A 22329-nucleotide genomic window follows, 5' to 3' on the forward strand; every position below is an offset into this window, starting at 1 on the left:
TTCACATTAGCTGATTCTTGTGGAGAGATCTGGTGGCAGCAGGCAATTTAGCCTGCTGCCACCAGCAGGCAATCGGTGGTTGGAGTTGTGGCAGGGTGTTCCCCACCCTTTGACGTATAGCTCCAGGGTGGGGGATGCCCCGTAACTGATTGGGTTGAGAGTAGGGTGTGGCTGTCAGAATTTTGAGTGGGCTTGGGCATACTCAGGCGAACTGAGTTTGCAACTAAGCTCAGCCTCATGACTACTCATTTACAGCTGAACTCGGGCAATGAACAATGTGCAAACATTCACAGTCAGAATTCTTCATTTACTGTTATCTAGACTGGTATAAATGAGCTCCAGTTGCTAGGCTTAACCTGACACAATATCATTGCCTTGTAAGCTTTTCCTAAACACTGACCTCTTGCATTCATAATACTTGCATCTGGCTCTTGCATTCATAGATAGCATTTGGTAACTTTACAGAGCCATAATATCCACATCATCTGATACAAATTGTAATTTCACCTATTCGCCTTGATTCTCAGCGTGTCACTGTTACCTTTTTAAATCATCAGGCAACTATTTATGTAACCAGGGTTTCACCATCTCGCATTTCAAGTCTTTGACATCTCTATTCTCTTACAAAGTTTTAGATGTTTGAGTTATAAATATGAATTGGCTGCTTTTTATTGCTTCTCCTCTGCGGCATTGAGAGCCCAATATGCTTGTGTTACTCTCTGTATTAATGTATTGTTTTAGTGCATCAGTGCTTCTTGTTACAGTTACTTCCAAGATTCGTTTATCACTTAGCTTTATATTTTTATTCTTTTACACTAAAGCTTTGTCCTTTTAGTGAAGGTGATCTGCAAATGTATATGCCAGTGTTATTTTTTATAATGGGCATTAAATAGAGTGACTGTAGCAGGGAACAGTTCTAAAATCAGAGAGGAGCCCCGCACTTTGTTAAAAAATAAACCAATTGGTGGCAGTCTTCTGGTATTCTCACACCTGTGGGCGTCGGCAAACAGCATACAATAGCCGGCAGGGGACATACTTCATCCACACTTAGTTTAGTGTGGGGTATCATGTGATCTCTCTCATTCAGCCTTACTTTTTAAGACAGCTTGTGCCACTTTTTTCATTGCTTACCTGCAGAATTCTTCTTGGAAACAAAAAGTGAAGGCAAATCTCCCCAAAGAGGGCACAGATGGCAATAAACCTCCTCCCTACTCTGTTTAAAGGTGAACTACGAGGTGAGTGAATTTTACTCAACCTCATAGTTCGAGCCGACGTGTGGCAATGAAACTGTCACATGTCGGCTCAATAGATAGGGAAGTGAGCGAACACATACTGTCGCTCGCTCACTTCTCGATCATCTCTCTGCAGAGAGCCCTGACTGTCGCTCATGGCTCCCTGCAGGGATTTCCCCCCTCCCCTCTCTGATCCTCCAGCGCTGACTGGCGGAACGGACTGGGGAGTGGGCGAGTGCAGCTGGCTCTGCCCCTAGATAGGCAGAGCCAGCTGTCAGTCACGCAGCTGAGTGGATCTCAACAGTAATGTCGGGATCTGTCCCAGCTGCGGAGGTCTCAGTATACCTCAAGCTGTAGCTTGCGATATACTGAGCTTTGGAAACAGTAGAAAGGTATCATGGCACACTCACAAACCAGCATGTAAAACAACTTGTCTCACCACTAAGATTAATAACAGAGGTTTGGATACACGTCTTCTGCAGAAAATGTGAAAGCTTCACAGCCGCGCCAAGGCACCTCTTATAGTGCGGTCCTAACTCTAAACTATGAGAGTCTCCATCTTGGAGCACATGGGGGCAGAAGATATTAAATTGGGTGCAGGTTTGTCAGGAGGAAGCCCAACCTCCTTAAAGGCACAGGAACACACAAGGGATCCCGCACATCCCAATGGCAGCTTACTGTATAGCTGGTGACAAATTGTTGAGTGCGTTTGCCATTTGTTTTGCTTGACCGATTTGGTGCAGTGACGCATGGGGGTTCTCAGCTGCCATTGGGATGTGCGGGATCCCTTGTGTGTTTCTGTGCCTTTTTAAGGAGGTTCAGTTTGGTCATAATTAACCAAACTGAAGGCAAGCATACCTAGAGGTTACACCAGGACCCATTCTGCAATAGACCTCATAGACCTTTAATGAGGACCTTCAAGACCTTTCTTGAGAACCCGACACTTGGGAGGTTTTCTTTGTCCCCTGCCACAGATTGTAGTTTCTCCTGCCAGCCCCTATGTCACTACAAAACACAATAATGACTTGGGGACCAGCAGGTCAATCCACTGAAAGCAGCGGGGGACTAAAGGTGCCCATACACCTTACGATTATCGTACGATAATCGTATGCGATCGACTTTTCGTACGACAATCGTAACGTGTGAATAGAGTGCCCGACCGATAGTACTGTACAATCGTACGACTTTTGACGGTCAAGCATGTTTGAAAACTTTGGTTGATCGTACGATGTTCGCATGGTTGGTGGCGTTTCCGTCCGTCAAAAGTCGTACGATTAACACTGCGCATGCGCAAACGAGAATAATTGCAGTCAATTACCGCAAGTCGTCCAGCTGTTTTTTTCTAACTACCGCTGATTGAACCTTGCGATAATCGGGGCAGGATGGGGCCGTCGTACGAAAATCGTACGACGGTTCGATCATCGGACGAAAAGTTTCGCCCAATAATCGTAAGGTGTATGGGCACCTTAAGAATACCATACTCCTGGGAGTGTCAGATTCCGGTAGTAAGGCATCATTAGTCCCTTGCTGCTCTCAGTGGATTGGTCTCTCTTCACCTTTGTAAAGGTCAGGACAGCGGGCTACAAGATAGAAATTTAGTTTCTTCTTTGCAGGGAAGTTTGCTTTAAATAAAGATTGAGTTGCTTTGAATATAAAAGTATTTTATGCATGTAATTCACCTGTAAAAGCCCTGGATGTGATGTCAGCAGCCCCAGCAGACTTAGAGCTATCAATTAAGAGACACTCTATTCCCTTTCACACGGTCTGATTAGGAGGGGATTTATGCACAGATTCCTTCGTGATCGCATCGTTTTGGATCACTGTGACATCCATGTCTGTTAACTTTTTTTTCCTCCATCGCAGAAATTACCAGACCCCATGTCAGTCTATGGGGAATCGGAAGTAACGTGACCTTTTACATCAGATTACCCCCGATCAGGTCTGTCCAAAAAGAACGCTGTTCTGTTTGTTTTTCCAGACCTGGCCAAAGTCGGGTGTAAATGGACGCCCATCCGCTTACACATGGCTGCCCATAGACTATCATTGGGCATCCGATCTAGTCTTCCTGAAAAACGGATCAGACCACCCGTGTGAAAAGGACCCAAAAGATACTCTCGCATTAATGGTGATAAAGAGAGTTGAGGGGCTGGGCCAGCACAGACAGTTGTTAGATATTCCCAGAAGAGGAGAGGGGGTGGAGGAGGCTGTGCTAGGTAATCAACTCTTCCTGGACTGGTCAAATTCTCTAGCATGTTCAAAGACGTATTGCACAAGAATTAAAGAAAAAGGCAACAAGAAAGCATTTAAAATACTTCACTTTTTGGGCTTTTACGTGCATTTTAAGATGGTGATCTTTTAAGTGCAGCTATATTCAGAACTCTTTATTTAGTTTTGCATAGTGTGATGAAGGTTAGAACCTTTGTCAGGTTTTTATTGTTGTCTGTGTTCTTGTTGGGGAGTTCTCTTTTGACTTTGTGCCAGGACTGGATATGATGGAACCTCTCCAACAGGGTCATAGACCAACAATTTTAGCAGAGTGTAGAAGGGTTAAAATGTCCAACAATGTGTTTATTCCTGCCTGTGCTCTCTTGTCTCTGTGACAACCGCATTTCCGATTTCTTTTCATACATGTTTTTAGAAATTGAGGTTTTAATTTAAATACAAGATGGCAAAGCTGCTGATTGTTCCTCACTGGCATCGTGATTTTGATTGTGCATTGTCTGAGCCCGCTCTGCAGTTCTTTTAGATAGATTTACATTGGCCATCTTAAACCTACAAAAAGTAGCTATTATATACAGTAGTAATAGACTGCTAGATATCTCATGTGTTGTGGAGCTATGGCTGTTTTTTACATTGATTTGTAAATTAAGTATCTGTTTTACTTAAAGTATTGTTTTAAAATAGGTTTATTGTTTCATTAACATCTCAGAGGTAGAATAATATAGATAGATATCTTTCTAGAATTTTGTTTATATACCAGTGAAAGTCTATGCAGTGATCAAATTGCATAAAACGTATATGGTACAAGGAACATACTGTGTTGGAACATACTGTGTTGGAACATACTGTGTTGGAACATACTGTGTTGCATCACACACTGCATGGGCCACCAGATGGAGATTATTTGGCTGTTTGTTGGAAGCTTTATTTACATTTTTTTTAACCTATTGTGACTTGCTTTTATTAAACAAGGACAAGCTGAAAACTGATCAATAGCATTAAAAACCCTTCTTCCAGCTAAATAATGATCACAACAATATAAAAATACCTCTCTATATTTAGTAGCGAGAAAACACAATATACTGTATATTCAAAAAAAGATATATATGTGTGTATTGTGATGTTTTGGGACGTTAGCACACATGGTGAGCGCTTAATGACCAGTATTAAAACCCTGTTTACATAAAACAGCACAGTATTTTATTTTTTTTCCATAACAAAAACAGGTCCACTTGTATTTCAGCAAACAGAACATATTGCATAATCTCACCGACTCAAAATTATCGCACATACTCCATGTGTCCCAGTCCCTGGATGTTAGGGTTTACCCTAATAGAGCCCCAGTCCACAGCCGTTGCTCAATACTGTTTAGCATCCCTCAATAGCTTCTACACCTCTTGTGCGACTTGTACACACATACCTTGTGTGTCACAGGCTCTAAGCATCCTACACACAAAAGGCCACCTTGGTCCACTCTGACATCTGGGTGGAGTCCTCCTGACTCCTGAGCACCTGTTCCTCTTCCCCAGCTCGAGCCCTGAACATCAACCTGCACCCTTTCCATAAGGGCTGTGCACAGGTGTGCAATCACTAGGTGTTGGCCACTACTAATCCACGGAATTGTATCCCTCCCAACTCTCTTTTTTTGATATCTCCCAGTTCCAGGATCCCAAGCAGAATCCAGAAAACCTGGGGAGAACTACAAAGCCAGCTTTTTCCCAGTAAAATAACTTTCTTCTTGGAACCGCTCAGCCCCTCTGTGCATTCCCAAATACTTGCATGGGAATGCAAAATCAAAAGTCCCATGCGAACAGAAGCCTGTCAACACAGACCTTTACACACGGATGTTTGTGGATTCTCATTCTAGAGACTGTGTATTGGGATCCAAATAAGGCATCAAGTAAAAAATGACCACTTGGGGTTTCATTTGCTCTGGCCAGGTCTCTATGGGCATCAAAAACAGGAAAATTGTTTGGCATTTTTTATATCTTTTAGACACTCGACCCATCCAAACTGCTGAGCCTGACCGTGTGAACTGAAGTGCTCAGTACAAACAGTCACAATAGTTGAGCTGCATGCAACATTTGGGCTGCTTCACTGAGAGTATTGATCATGGCTGTAAAATGCTCTGCATCTGCAGCCTGTCACACTAACAGGGGTATTAACTTCTCCTGCCTCCTCCAAACTCTTCACTCTTTTGTGAATAACTCTGTAAATGCCTAGCCTAAAGATGGGTCAATTAGGTGGTTCTGCACAAAATTTGGTTTAAATAGCCTTGCGTTTTAAGGTTTGCATTTCTCCTCTTTTCCACTCCGATGTTTAATGCATGAAAATACAGTATATGCAAGTAAACCCAGCACTAGTAGTAGTACATGTCAAAATTTGGCAACATGTGTTCCGTCTTTTTTTCCCCCCACGCATTCTCGACCACGTTTGGGGTGTCATTACCTTGTAATGGCAACACAAGCGCATTCCGTGTTTGTGCACGTATCCTAAATGTCAAAGCATGCCCTTTTGTGCATGTTTAATGTGCATTCACGATCTGTCCTGACCCTTCAGTGTCCTTTTTGTCTTTTTTGTACACTAGAAATCAAATCATACTGTTTTTCCATTGTTTGCCTGCAATGTGTTATGGGTAGGTGCTAGGCTAAGATGATATTGCTTATTGCAGATATTTCAAAACAAGGACAAGCTGAAAACTGATCAATAGCATTAAAAACCCTTCTTCCAGCTAAATAATGATCACAACAATATAAAAATACCTCTCTATATTTAGTAGCGAGAAAACACAATATACTGTATATTCAAAAAAAGATATATATGTGTGTATTGTGATGTTTTGGGACGTTAGCACACATGGTGAGCGCTTAATGACCAGTATTAAAACCCTGTTTACATAAAACAGCACAGTATTTTATTTTTTTTCCATAACAAAAACAGGTCCACTTGTATTTCAGCAAACAGAACATATTGCATAATCTCACCGACTCAAAATTATCGCACATACTCCATGTGTCCCAGTCCCTGGATGTTAGGGTTTACCCTAATAGAGCCCCAGTCCACAGCCGTTGCTCAATACTGTTTAGCATCCCTCAATAGCTTCTACACCTCTTGTGCGACTTGTACACACATACCTTGTGTGTCACAGGCTCTAAGCATCCTACACACAAAAGGCCACCTTGGTCCACTCTGACATCTGGGTGGAGTCCTCCTGACTCCTGAGCACCTGTTCCTCTTCCCCAGCTCGAGCCCTGAACATCAACCTGCACCCTTTCCATAAGGGCTGTGCACAGGTGTGCAATCACTAGGTGTTGGCCACTACTAATCCACGGAATTGTATCCCTCCCAACTCTCTTTTTTTGATATCTCCCAGTTCCAGGATCCCAAGCAGAATCCAGAAAACCTGGGGAGAACTACAAAGCCAGCTTTTTCCCAGTAAAATAACTTTCTTCTTGGAACCGCTCAGCCCCTCTGTGCATTCCCAAATACTTGCATGGGAATGCAAAATCAAAAGTCCCATGCGAACAGAAGCCTGTCAACACAGACCTTTACACACGGATGTTTGTGGATTCTCATTCTAGAGACTGTGTATTGGGATCCAAATAAGGCATCAAGTAAAAAATGACCACTTGGGGTTTCATTTGCTCTGGCCAGGTCTCTATGGGCATCAAAAACAGGAAAATTGTTTGGCATTTTTTATATCTTTTAGACACTCGACCCATCCAAACTGCTGAGCCTGACCGTGTGAACTGAAGTGCTCAGTACAAACAGTCACAATAGTTGAGCTGCATGCAACATTTGGGCTGCTTCACTGAGAGTATTGATCATGGCTGTAAAATGCTCTGCATCTGCAGCCTGTCACACTAACAGGGGTATTAACTTCTCCTGCCTCCTCCAAACTCTTCACTCTTTTGTGAATAACTCTGTAAATGCCTAGCCTAAAGATGGGTCAATTAGGTGGTTCTGCACAAAATTTGGTTTAAATAGCCTTGCGTTTTAAGGTTTGCATTTCTCCTCTTTTCCACTCCGATGTTTAATGCATGAAAATACAGTATATGCAAGTAAACCCAGCACTAGTAGTAGTACATGTCAAAATTTGGCAACATGTGTTCCGTCTTTTTTTCCCCCCACGCATTCTCGACCACGTTTGGGGTGTCATTACCTTGTAATGGCAACACAAGCGCATTCCGTGTTTGTGCACGTATCCTAAATGTCAAAGCATGCCCTTTTGTGCATGTTTAATGTGCATTCACGATCTGTCCTGACCCTTCAGTGTCCTTTTTGTCTTTTTTGTACACTAGAAATCAAATCATACTGTTTTTCCATTGTTTGCCTGCAATGTGTTATGGGTAGGTGCTAGGCTAAGATGATATTGCTTATTGCAGATATTTCATTGATATCCATAAATCTCATTTCTTACTTATTTCTTTTAGGGGGCTGCGCTTAAATATCTGCCAACAATTGTAAATGATGTCAAACTTGTCTTTGATCCAAAAGAGTTAAGGTAAGCAGTCATTTAATCTTCATATTGAATGTCCCTTTCTTTCCATTCTCCAGTCAGCTACTGAAGTCTTATTCTAACAACGTTTTCACAACATTCACTTTATTACTTGTTAATGGGGTCAAGTCGGTGATCGATTTTGACCATAGAGACTAAAATACCAAAGGAGCATAATGGAAAATCTTACTGTGACATTCGTCAAGTCTCTGATGGCCTTATCGAATGTTCTAACAAGATTTTTTGTAAGAATGTTTGTACGAAAATGTACCACTGTATTGGCATCTGTATGGACTGTTTTTAAATAAAGAACATTGTTGGGGGGCCTGAGTGGCCAATTGCCATGCCCAAGCTCTGTCACTTGAGGGAAGGGGAAAATAAAACCCTGTGTAAGCTCAGTTAAGCAGATTTTTGCATTGCTTTGCATTAACAAAGCACATGTTTAACTTTAAGACCCAAGGTTGGACCCGGCATATAACAGTATTAATTAAGGCCTGTTCATTTGTGTCTGTTCTATCATTTGAAGTCATTTGTTTTACCATCTACTGCTGTCTACATAATGTTCTGTCTTCTACACTGTAAGCCACACACAAAGGCTGTTGTAGGTCATTGGGTATGATATTAATGAAAATGGATGTTGCATGAAACACTAAAAATAACATCAACACACAGATCAGGAGGTAGATGGGGTTGGCAGAGCTGTGCTTACTCATACACACACATGCATGTTTCGTGTTTGTATGTTTTAACTCTTGCCATATCTGCTTAATTGCCAAAATCTATATTCAGTAGTCTGGTATGCAGAAGTAATGTTGGCTCCATTTACCTTACAGAAGCACCATTCTCATTAGATCTTTCCTAAAAGTCAACCCTCAGACGCTATCCATTTGTAATTTCCTGTCCAGGGGACCTGACGCTTGTAGCTGCTTCACCTTCATCAGGGTGATTGGCTCCCTCATCGCCCCAGTGTCGTTCCCTTGGCTGTTTTACTGACATCATCACATCTATGTTAAAGGAACAGTGGGTGGTGCCAATCTAATTTAGCTGGAGCTTCCTGCCTGTCCTATTCTCTGCCCAGCTCTGCCCATTTTTCATCAGCTCCACCGACCCCATAGCTTCATCTAACCTTCGCCAGACCCACACATCAGATGACCTGCTCTCATTCAACACTGCCGTCCCAGTGCATGATGGGATGTATTGTCCTATGTGGCACTTAGAAATGCAGAGGAAATGATGCAGGTCGCCACAGTGTACCCCCCCTGCTTAGCCCAGCTATTTCAGTAAATGTCATTGATGACATCACAGTGTCATATTCCTTTTATACAGCGATTTTACTGTTAATAATAGAAAGCTTAGTAAAGTTCATATGGCTGTTATAAGAACATTTGTTTAAGTCCTCGGCCATATGACTCATACGATTGGCCCGGCACTGTCCTATGGAGGGTTTTATTGCTTTCTTTGTCACCATTGGTGATGTTTTTTATCACTTCCTATTGATTCACTGGAAGTAAGGTGAGTAGGGTTAGAACCCATGTTGGGTTTTTGTTGTTGTCTGTGCCCAACTCTTGGAACATGAAGCTTAAATACTAAAGTTATACACTGCCAGGCCTAAAAAAAAGTCACCACCTGGATTTCGGGCAGTGTTATGATCTGGTGTTGCTTCAGTTGGCCAGATCTAGGTTCAGCAATGTTATGTCCCCAAAAAATGAGGTCAGCTGCCTACCTGATTATAGTCCATGATCAGGCTTTTCCATCAATAGATTTTTTTTCTTCCCTGATGGCACATTGGGCATATTCCAAGATGACAATGCCAGGAGTCATTGGGCTCAAATTGTGAAAGAGTGGTTCAGGGAGCATGAGATGACATTTTCACACATGGAATGGCCACCAGAGTCAAGACGTTAACCACATTGAGAATCTTTGGGATGTGCTGGAGAAGACTTTACACAGTGGTCCAACTCTCCCATCATCACTACAAGATCTTGGTGAAAAATGAATGCAACTCTGGATTAAATTAAATGTTGTGACATTGCATAAGCTTATGGAAACAATGCCATGGCGAATTCATGCCGTAATCAAAACTAAACTGAAATATTAGAGTGTGTGACTTTTTTTTTTTTTTTCTGGGTCAGGCAGTGTATATTGTTAAAAAGATAGAAATACCATTCACTTCCAATTATTGACATGACAGCAACTTGGTTGAAACGTTCATAGAAAACTCCCAATAAAGCTGGATTATGCAGTGCAGTATCAGTGTTTTCAAGCCCTTAAAACAATATTTTTAGTGAGCTGGAGCTGCAGATATTCAGGCAACTCACAGGAAGAGCCTCAGCAATATATTGGTGAAAGGTATAACAATAAATATAAATGGCTTTCAGCTGTGTGTTGGCTAGAAGTATACTTGCATTCCTTTTTATATTTTGTTCCATTTATGTGAAACAATATTAAATACTTGCCCAAGAATGTTCTTAAAAACTCTTATACTTACCGGTATGCCAATTATGTAATGCTTGTTTATGTAAACATAATGCAATACAATAATCTGCTATGCGTCTCAATTAATCTGTCTCCATCGGCTTGTTTATTTTTGCAGCAAGTTGTTTACAGACTTCATCTTGAATGTTCCAAGAGATCGTCTTGTGCGACAGAAGCTCTATTGCCTTATTGAGATAATACACAGTGACCTTTTCAGCCAGCTTGGTAAGCAGCAGCTCCTGCCTGCATTTTCTATCCAATGCTTTTGTCTCCTACAATGAAATACCCGGCATGGAATATGATTAAAGAATTTTTATTGAATAGGGGAATCATACAGTTACAGGGTTTCTTCAAGGTTGCGCTCATCGTTAAAATGCAGCAGTGTTCGCACAACGTACGTGACTGAATTAATAGCATTTCTGTAAGCCTTTATTTTTCTGTCTGTGTGGGCAAACCTGTTGCCAGGCTTCACATAGATGCTTCAGATGTTTTATGTTACTCATTAATTACTGGGGGGTTGTTTTTTTTTTTATTAAGTGATGTGAGTGTAACACTTTTCTTTTTTTGGCCAAAATTCACATGAAAATGGATTTGTCCTTTCTAATGACATGAAGCAAAGTGCAACATTATCTTACAACCCATGGAAGATAGATTATTACATATTACTTATGTTACTGCACAGCTGTGCTTCTGTAATTAATGTAATATTGTGAAAGAGAAGGGTAAAGGAGGCAAATAATTTGTTTTCTTTTTCTTTTTTTTTTTATTCCGGCGAAGAAGGTTTTAGTATTCATTGGAAATGCTTGAAGGGAAATCTATTTTTTTTCCAGTTTATCATGCTTTTAAAATAAAATGCTTACTGTATCCCCAGTGCCCCCTCCCCATGTATCCTTCGGCGGTCCAGTGCTGCTAGTCTTCAGGGTTGATTAATGAGCAGCATCATCCAATCCACTCCCTTTGGGCCCAGCCTGTCATGGGCACAACACCAGGGGAGAGGCAGGGGTGGTGTCGCCCAGCTGGGGCTCAGAGTACAGAATGGTGTGCACTGCTCTGTTCTGGAGGTAGTACTGCTCACCCTCGGGGAAGAAGAGAAAGGGCCCATGACATCACCAGAACAGCCTGAACATTGCAGGAAAAAGCTATGTATAGGAGTTTTTGTAATATATAGAGGAGGGCATCAAGGAGCAGTGGGGAAGCTGGAGTTCCCCGTACCTCCTTGCTGTTTGACTGTTAATAGAAGCAGGCTGAGCTTTTCTTCAGCACCTCAGAACATTGTTGTTCCTCAATCTAAATTCCTTTAAAGAAAGTGGTCTGAGCTTAACTGAGAAAACTTAACCCCATTGTAAAGTCCACTTAAAGCTTTTCAAATTGAGTGTAAATTCACTAACTGTGAAGGGTGCAGTGTCCCCTGAACACAAGTACTGTGTGCAACCTAACATCGAGGAGCACGTGTCACAACATAGATGCAGCTGGGTTCATCAAATTAATTTAAAAAAATACAATGAAGCAGTGCTCCATTAATGTAAGACCCTTAGTTCACGTTCTGATGTGCTTCGCTCGATAGAGCTTCTTCTTTAGTGCCTACCCTGGAGTGGTGTATCAAGTTTGGTTGTCTCAGAAGTGGAAAGGTCTTGGATTACTTTAAGGAGGATGTGACAGTCCAACTGGATGGGAGTTGTATGAGGAGAATACTTATGGACCTTTTTGTATGAAAGGTCATGGGTCATGATGAGCGCCTGTCTTCGGGTTGGTGAGATTGTCTTCTAAAAAAAATGCTCATTGATAGTTTGTCACTGAATAGTGGCTTTGTAATCTTTCGGATGAGCGTATCTTTGTGCTTTTTGGCAGCTTTTAAAAAGAACTTGGTGATAAAAGAAAGTGTTGAGAGAATTTTTGTAGTAATATTTAGTAAGCAATCAACAATTTACTTGCCTGTCTATAGTAAAAAATGTAATTGGTATTATGATTTGTTGCACAAAATCTTGGTACTTTTTTTTTGAGTATGCCTTTTTGTTCTCTGCATTGATCACAGTTATTCATAAACAGATACACTATTCTGTAATTCAAACACGGCAGTTACAGAGAATATAGTTTCTGAGAGGAGTCGGGTTTTAGGAACATTGTCAGACGAATAGTCATTGCTAATGTTTATGGTAAACCTAGCACATGTTGTTGGCCGACAATTGAATACTTATCAGGTGACCACATAGCTGCAGCCAGTGCCCATGTGGCCCAAGGGGCAATTTAGAATGCCTAGAGAAAGATTTTTACTTTTAGTTGTTTTCCATTTATGTAGTGTAGACAACATTTTACATTACAAAGCACATCCCGCTCGAATATAGGGGGAAGAACTATCTTTATTTCCCCACAGTCTTGCATCTGATTCAAACTTTTGCTTGAAGATGGAATTTGTAAAGGCAGCCACTGATTGGTTTCAGGTCTGGAAATATTGACAGTTCCCAGTACTAACAACTATTTGTGAGGCCCCTGGGTTGCTAAGGGAATTAGTTTGTACATCATACAGAATTCCTGCTTTCAAGAAGTAAGAGATGCATGACAATATGCTTCCTCTGATCTGACTCTGCTCTGTCAATGGCTTCTATTGATATTCACTGCAGGTTATCTGGTCTATTGCATCACTCACAACTTCAGAATGCGCATGGAGCCACTTTTTATAGAGATTAATATTGTTCTCGGTGCTCATCGGTACGGTGTTAATTATTGTGAATTGGCAATAATCACATATGAACAGATGCACTGCTATTTATGGCTTTAATAATGTCATTAAGCATACCCTTCACAGGTAATGTGATGCAGATCTCATCCAACTGTTTAAGTTTGAAATGAAGGAGTAATAATGTAGGCTACTATGAGATTTCCCTTTCTTATCTGTCTGATAAGAGTTGAATCCGATAACTACAGGCACTCTATGACCTTGGCTGAAATGCATTGGATGGCTGGTTGTTGGCAAAGGAGTTTTTCAGATGATTTCTATTGTTGCAGCAGTAGGAGTGTCTGTTCCTATGCATACATTAAAGTATTATTAAAGGGGAGTGGCCGGGATGTGAGACTGAGCAGACGTGTCTCACTGCAGCTCCCAACATCCGTGCCACATCCTGACCCTTAGCTGGCTGACAAACCGGCCGAAATACTAACTGTGCTGAGGGTACATATACTCCTATAGGGAGCGGTGGGAGAGATGGGGTATTGTGTTATTTTTTTTTTTCTTTCCCCTTTTGCATTTTTGGTTTGTTCCCTCATGGACAGTTCGGACTGACTCGTAGTCATAGCCCGTGCATTGAGTACTGTGTTTTACTCTTAATACCTTACTAAGTTCTGGGATATAAAGCTGCTCTACTAGTTACATGGCCCCTAGACTTAAAAGCTTATATGAGGCTTGCTTTAGTTCTGATTCTTTGTCTCAAACTATGTATGATGCTCATGTGGTCTTAATGGCCAAACCGAACAAGGATCCTTTACTATGCTCCTCATATAGGCCCATCTCGCTCCTTAATATGGATCTTAAGATCCTCACGAAGGTACTGGCCACAAGATTATCTCATACTTCTAGCAAGCAGTCGATGTATGCCCCAACATTTGAACAAAAAAGTGAAGTAATAACCTATGTCTGCGCCGCTCGCTCCCGGCTGTAAAACACATCTTCCTGAACCGCTATGCAGGAGAAAGTGTGTGCGGGCACATGTGCACAAGATATCACTGGAGGGGAGAGGAGGAGTGTCCCAGTGTAAGTGAATGCAGGCAGCCGGGAGTGTGCACGCAGGACAGACTCAGTGGGACATGGGAAGACATAGGAGACTGCGCTGGATCAGAGAGTGGCACCAGTGCTGGAGTGGAAGGAAGAAGATTTTCACATCAAGAGGCATCACATAAGGTAAGTACTTAAAGCAACATCGGGGGGTCGATAAAAACAGCCTTTAATGTCACTTTAATGCATAGCCAAAATGATTGTCCATGCTTATGCCATGATCATTCTACAGAATGATCGATCAGAGATCAGAATTTACAACCACCGTTGGATGTCCTGGGTTAAGTTGGTTTGTTCATCTTTTTTTAAACTACAAGCCCTATGGTTTTGTGTTCTCATCGCCACTTGTAGTTATAGAACTTGCGTGCCTCTAGACAAATTTTTTGCTACCCTTTCAGCTCATTGAAGCAATTAACATAGCTTTTGTCTCATGTATACCTGCATGACTTTGGTATGTCCTACAGTAAAGCTAAGAAAATTAGATAATTTATGGCTTATTCTCCAAAGATATTCTAAAATGGCCTGGTCAGATTTGTTGGTACCTCCTAGAAAAGATTATAAGTTACTGGATCATACTCCCAATTACTGGGCATGGGTCTAGAGTCCTGGGGCTGCACACAGGCATTGCTTTGAAGATTATCACAGGTACATGATCAGTATTGTTAGATTGGATCTGACAGGTTCACATTAGGTATACTTATTTGTTGATTATCCGGTCTCCTAGAGTGTAACAACCTTATTGTGTTCAGAATGCAGAGACATCCTCCTTCCCATGATGACCGATCAGCTCAAGTATCACTTGGAGAGACAGGAGGAACTGGAGGCCTGTTGTCAGCTGCTGAGCAACATCTTGGAAGTGCTTTACAGAAAAGATGTGGTTAGTAATTAAATGTACTATTCTGCATTATATTCTTGCTCTTTGGAATATTGAAAAGGGAAGTGTTGTCTTTAATATGCAAGTATTCATTACCAACATGTTTTGAAAGGTGCAAGCTCTAGTGGTGGTCTCCATGTCTTTTACCTGATGAGTAAGGCCAGGTTCACACCTATGCGGCATTGTTTGTGCGCGTTTATACACACATGTTCAACATGAGGTTATTTGCACGTTTTGCCCATTTTGACACTCGTTTGTACGCGCGTTTGTGAAGACGCACATTTTGACTGACGGCTTAAGAAACATTGCAAGCAATAGACGAACGCGCATACAAACGCACAAAAATGTGCACGACAAATGTACAACATGCTTCTGCTGCGCGGTTTTGGTGCTTCCATTGAGGTATAGGGCAAAAACGCGCGGTTAACTGCCCAAAGAAGCTCATGTACCTCTTTGGGCATTTGGCATTTTGCTGCTTAGGTGTGAACAGGGGCCATTAAAAATCTTGGGATTTGTTGTGTTGGGTGTTTAAAAGTGCCTTTCCAACTGCTCAAAAACACCTAGGTGTGAACCAGACCTTAGAAGCTGGTAGATGTGTGTACATCTCATATGACCAATATGCCACTGCCTGCATGCTGCTTCTGGGTCAATAACTCACTCTGTAAGTTTATTTTTTTTTTAAACATCCCTTTCATAGTGCACAGTGCATTCCTGACCATGCCCCCGATTATTTATTTTGTTTTAATATGTACTGCTGCCTGAAGAATTTTCTGCATCTGACAATTTGGGGGAGTGTTGGATGCTTTCTCCCCCACTGCACTCTGTGCTTTGTCCTGCCACCCAAACATCCCCCCCAACGTCAATATTGGACACCATATGAAGTTTCATTGCTGTTTCATTTCCACTGCGGGGCGATTAATCGTCAATATTTATCCAGGTGCCCATTGGGAAAAATAAAATCATTTTTTAATTATCAGAAGAACAAGGTGTCAGGATAGGTTTTACAATGCGGACACCTGACAGCTGTATAAGAGAAGAATTCCTCTCACTTTTCAGGGAATTTTCTCTTACTTCCTGTTGTATCTCTGGAGCAGGCAGTGGAGGATAATCTCTCATCAACCCCCCCGCCCCCCGAACTGTGCACAGATAACAAAAAATAAACTGACAAAAATAAACCTTCTTTTCTAACAACTGGAAATACTTCAAATTACTTGTCTCTGTTATAGTTTGTAGTTCTGTACATTGGAGCAGCCATATTATGTTTACTGATTTGATATATACAGACTCTGCTTCCTCTTAGTCTTACTAAACAGTGCTATCTAATGAAAACAAAACATTAGATTCTAAATATTCTGCAGTTTCTAACGACTTGTAACCCCCCAAAAATGCTTCTGTTAGCATGAAATCATGTGATCAAGGCTGTCTAGGCTTTTGGTCACATGAGAGAGCTTTGCATTTATATGTGTGCATATTTGTCATACATCTGAGTAAGATTTTTATCAAATATTTTAACCTGCTATATATGCTTCTGAATGCATAAATTAATTTTTGCTAAAACAATAGGTATTAAACTACATAGATTAAAATGACCGTTTAATTCTACAAATGTAAATATTTCTAGGTAGGTTTTCAGTCTAATAACACAAAATTATTATTTTTTTGCATTTGATTTAACAATGGTAAAATATTTTCTGATAAAGCAAATTAAATTAGGACTATCAACTACTTAGCGTGGGTAGCTTTAAGTTAGATAATTTTTAATTTCTTCTTTTTTTTTACATATACCTGTTAATTTTGCCTGAAATCTTGTGAGCTTAAAACTTCCAGTGTAGACTGGCCTGACACTGCGTGCTGTGGAAATCAGAGCCAACAATGCACTGTGTTGTCATGTAAAAGAGGAAGGTAGAGGCACACTATATTTCTGGCACATCAGTTTTTTTGATTTTTTTTTTTATAATAAAGGAATAAATAATGGGACCATGCATGTATTGCAGAGATGTACAATATTATGTTTTAATTTTTTTTAATTATTATTTTCTCTTACCATGCATTGTTGATTTACTATTTTTATTTATTGTATAGGGACCAACGCAACGTCATGTTCAGATCATCATGGAAAAACTTCTGAGAACAGTAAACCGTACTGTAATATCTATGGGAAGAGATTCGGAACTCATTGTAAGTGGCTCTTTTTATTTATGAAACTCTCTAATGGTTACAGCCAAACTTAAACAAAAAAAAAAAATTACACACCTTACTGGGTGTGTAAATTATCATTAAACAGCTGTATGTTGTGTGGAATGCTGTTTCAAGGTAAAAAAAATAAAAAATCTTACCATACAGCATGCTGTCTCGTACACATAACACTGTTCTTCTGGGCACTGAGGGGAGTGGGGAATGCAACTCGAGCATTGAAGTGCTCCAGTCGCCTCACCCACCCCTCCTCACTACTTGCCCATTCACAAAATGCCTTGCATTTTTTCAAAGAATGCAAGGCATTCTGTGATTGGAGAGAAGGGGGCGGGGATGTGATACCATATCTCCTCTTATCAAAAAATGCCTTGTATTCTTTAAAAAAAATACAAGGCATTTTATAAATGGGCAAATAGGGAGATTGAACAGATAATGCGACCAGAGCACTTTACTGCTGGAGTTGCATCACTCACTCCCCGCAGTGCCCAGAAGAACGGCGTCATATGTAGAAGCCGGTATGCTGCAAGGTAGGCTTTTTATACTTTTCAGCGCCCCACCATGCGTAGCATTACAGTGCGGTGTGAAAATTATCATTTTTTTCCTGGAGTTTGGCTTTAAATTTGCTGACACAAACAAGGCTAAATCCACAATGTTCTACAAGCTTCCATTCAGCTTCACTGGTAAAATAGTTGGTGACTGACAGGGGGCTTGTACCGCCTACAGTCAGAAGCAGTTCATTTACAGTGGTTTTCATACCCAGTAGTTGCTGGATGCTCTCTAGCACTCTCAACCTTTAAAGTGACACTAAACTCAGGAGTTAAACTTTCAAAAATATTATTTATTATTATTAAAATGCATTCAGATACCTTACCTATTAAGAAAAATGCATCTTATTTGTGTATCACTCGGCTGTAGATCCTCAAATCATCTCTGAATTGGTGCCGACACTGTCCTTCCTTCTGTAGGGTGGCTATTTTTGTTCCCTGTGTGTGTTGTAAAGTAGTCACCGCTCCAAGCTCACTCCTGTGATAGACTATAATCGCACGTTTAGTTTACTAATATGCATTCAGATTGTAGTCCATCCCGGGAGCGGGCTTGGAGCGGTGGCTGCTTTGCAACATACACAGGGACCATGGGGAACAAAAGTAGTCACCCTCCAGAAGGTTAGGACAGTGTCAGCACCAATTCAGAGATGATTTGATGATCTACAGCCGAGTGATACACAAATAAGATACATTTGTGTTAATAGTGAAGGTACTTGAATGTATTTCTAAGATTTATCTCCTGAGTTTAGTGTCACTTAAAAGCTCTATTGAAGCTTTATCAACTATTACTGTAATGCAGCCAGCCAGTAACAATTAAGGGATCATTTTTTAGTTAACATCTAGAAGTATGCCTGAGAGTCAGATCACTGCGCTACGCGGAGTTCAGTGGTCTGGGCCTCTAGTGGTCTGACACCCCCCACCCAGTGCTCTAATCAAAAAGTGCTCACACTTCCATTGATTGGAGCACTGGGAACCTGGATGGCTGAGATCTGTGTTAAGAAGTAGTGTGACTCTCCAGCGTGCTGCTGGCACATGTTATTTTAATCTTTGTTTCAGCAAATAGCACCGTTAAACTAAAAAATAATCCCCCACTTATTACAGTGTATGTCTGGCTGAATTGCAGTGATCATTTACATAGTGTCAGTTGGGCTTTAAGACATTACAGCTAATTTTAGGACCCCAGAGGACTGTGAGTTATCTCTAGCAAATTATCACCTATCACATTTAATTTCCTCTTTTGTAAGCTGTTAGAACAAAAAAAACATACAAATGTATAATCTGCTTGTGTGTTCTTTGCCACACAGACGTACTCTCTCCTCCAGGTATTGCATTGTTGGAGATCCCTCAGCGCTTATAACTCACCATACCGAGTCTCAATATTTAGTACCTGCTTGCGTAATATTAATTAGGGTGTTCGTCTGCATAATTGGCTAATGCGTTTATTGTTAAGTGCTGAAGTTTATTACACGCGGTAAATCAATTGTCTGGTCTTAATGGTCCTCCTGCGATCTTGACACAGCACTTGTTAGGGTAAAATAGCCTGGCACCTGTGAGTCCCAAAAACTGGACTGATCCAATTATTGTTTACAGTTCTTGGTTCACTGAGCATTGGCACATGCAAAATCGTTTAAAGTGGCAGTGTCTCTGCAAGGGGCCCCCCACCAACCCCCTTATACTAACCTTGCTTGGGCTAGCTTACTGTTCCTTCAGCGCAACCAGCACTGAAATCAGAGTTGTCTGCAACATGAGGGGGCAGTGAAATCACGCCCTCGGCCGGAGGCCCAAGCACTCTCACAGGAGAGCAGGGCCTGAAAGTGCCAGGTAGTGTTTTCAGCGGCGAGTGAGGAAGTGCAGCTAAGGTGAATTTAAGTGGGTCGGGGGAACGGTGCCTTTTGGCGTTTACTTTGCCCTGCTTGGCCAAAGGTGACAGTGTCTCTTTAACAAACAAGAGCCAGGCTTGCACATATGGGTCCATGCATTAAATATTTACTGGGGTTGGTAAAAACGGTAGTTTTCCTGTCCAAAGGTAAGATACTTTATATTTCTTGGATGCCTTGTTCTATTTGTTTCAAAGAATAGCTATTACAGAACAGTAGATTGTTTGTTTTGATTTCATGCCTACTTTTACATTCTGTTACTTGTGAAACATTTATAAGGCTAGAAATATCTCGCCTCAAGGTTTTCTCTGGCATTCGGCATACTTTGTGTTGGTAATCTATCTAAACATGGTTTTATGTTTTGAAATATATATTTGTTTTAATGGTGTTACGTTTTTCCTAAAACACTCTCTGTCATACTACTCGAGGACAGTTGCATACACTTTAGACTCCAAGATATTGTTTAATATTTTTATTACTTAATACAAATTTCTGTAGAAAATAAATGCAGCTTACTTACCTTTTTTAAATATGAAGGTGCAGAAAATGTCTCTTAAGATACACATACAAATCATCTATGGCATTTTAAAATAATCATCTTTTAACAGTACGTCTGAATGATGATTGATAGTAATTGTTTTTTGTTTTTGTTTTTTTCGGCGAGGTGTGGTTGTTTGTGAGAAAAAAAATGCAACCTGTAATATCAAACCGAAATCTGTTTAATTTTTATATACTATTCTACTAGTGTATTCATAATTTATGGGCAATACTTTATTTGGGGACTTAAAAACATTTTTTTAATTGTGCAATATAAACATATGTATCTTTAATTAAAAAACATTAAAAAATACAGTAGCATTTTTTTCAACCCCCACCCATCAAGTGAAACAATTGCACTTCCTTCTTGGCACATAACCACTATTCCTTTTACACATACTAGTTTGATACACAAAAATAATTTAATATTTTTTATGTACAATTTTAGTAGCCCTATTAAGCAAGTCTGACATATCCAATAAAGCATTTTTTTTTACCTGGGCATAATTACAGTTTTGTACAATATTAATGAAAAATGCACAATCCTTACACTGGCTTCAAATTATCACATAGTGATAGAAAAAAAAAGCACCTTCTACACCATAGCTTTTTACTTTGCCACCCGCCTAGCTGTATTTTAAATTTGTATCTCAGCTTTCTAAATATAAACCTTTTTAGCATCTTCACCTTTTCATACATCATTTTTTACAAAATTGTTTACGCTTTACATTCTAAAATTTTGTTTGGGTATTACAACCTAGCACATAGTGTTTATATTCCAGGTTGAAACATTGAAATTATCTTCCAGTTACAGATTAAACGCTTGAAAATATAAAACAGTGCTTGCCACATGATGTGTCTTCAATTTCCTTTATGGGCATTTGAAGATATTATAAATGATTTGTATACTAGATGGATCATTTCCAAATGTAGCCATTAGTTCTCTATATTCCATTGTTTTTTTTGCCATTTCAGTGTTAGTGGTCTTTTAACTTGACTTTGTATGGTAAACTATTTATATTCTTTGTAAGTGAAATTGTGTTGCTAGATGACCTAATGGTTTAAACATTGCATACCTGTATACAGCTACAATTATTTATCAATATAAGCAAAAAATATCTATTTTATTTGTTTTATGAAGCTCTCTGGGAGGCAGGCATTTTCAGAAATGCTGCAGGGAAAATTAAAGTCCAAAGCGGCAAATAAACTCCGCCATAAGGCATATTGCAGTTATTTGAAATTGCTAAAGAGGTTACACAAACTTCCTTCTAGATTTTTTTTTTCTTTTTTTTTGTTTAAGACTTTTAAATAAATGTTAGCCATGTGATCTATTGCAAAACATATTTTTGTATTGGGGGCATATAACAGTTGCATTATTACTTATCTTCTATCTTCTACATATTTTTTTCAAAACAATGATTACAATCAACTCTTAGATTGCAAAGTTTTTGCTAAGAAGAGAAACAACTTATCATTGAACACTGTATTATTTAAATATTAGGGTTATTTTAAATTGCTTTAATTTCAAATGAGCTAAAATAGCAATATACATAACTTTTTAATTTGGTTTGAACTAACTGACCTAGAATAATGTAAATTACATTTCTCTAAATCATAACATTTAAAAAAAAATGTGTAACTCTGTATGACCTATTGTAACAAAACATAGTGCCAAATTAAGAATAAATAATTACATAAATAAATCTTGGCTTCATACATGATGGTATGGCATGGCATTTGAAACTTTAGAATACAAAACATAATTTCAAGACCAACAATATTCCAACTCCAGTTATGAAACTTTAGTTAGAACTTCAATATATATTTTTAATAGTTTGGGTGTTTTTTTGGGGTACGAAAACATTCGAAATTTGATCTAAGAAAACAGTGTCCCATAGCCTTGACCCTGTCAACGAACAATGAGATTAAAGGCATGTTCTGACTTTGGGATATGACTGGCTTTTTGCACTCGCTCAAATTCAATGTCTTCTCGAGAACATTAAAATTAGCATGAGAATGACTGAAATCAATTATTCGGTAGCACGGGAAGGCAAATACACACACTTAGTCACATCTGTGAGATTTTCACTGGTCTCAGACCACTTGAAAATT

At 40.0% G+C, this 22329-nt stretch overlaps 1 protein-coding gene across 1 annotated transcript in view; it reads left to right on the forward strand.

Annotated features, from left to right (window-relative positions):
- The window catches only part of DOCK1 (dedicator of cytokinesis 1), a 373877-nt gene that overhangs the window by 147314 nt on the left and 204234 nt on the right, over positions 1-22329 (forward strand). Inside the window, exons 25-28 of the mRNA XM_018561275.1 lie at positions 7886-7956; positions 10544-10650; positions 14941-15068; positions 17148-17243. Of these exons, the coding sequence (XP_018416777.1) occupies positions 7886-7956; positions 10544-10650; positions 14941-15068; positions 17148-17243 (402 nt within the window). The remainder of the gene's footprint in view (positions 1-7885; positions 7957-10543; positions 10651-14940; positions 15069-17147; positions 17244-22329) is intronic.

Source organism: Nanorana parkeri, unplaced genomic scaffold, assembly GCF_000935625.1.
Source record: "Nanorana parkeri isolate BGI_ZX_2015 unplaced genomic scaffold, ASM93562v1 scaffold2, whole genome shotgun sequence".
NCBI lineage: Eukaryota > Metazoa > Chordata > Amphibia > Anura > Dicroglossidae > Nanorana > Nanorana parkeri.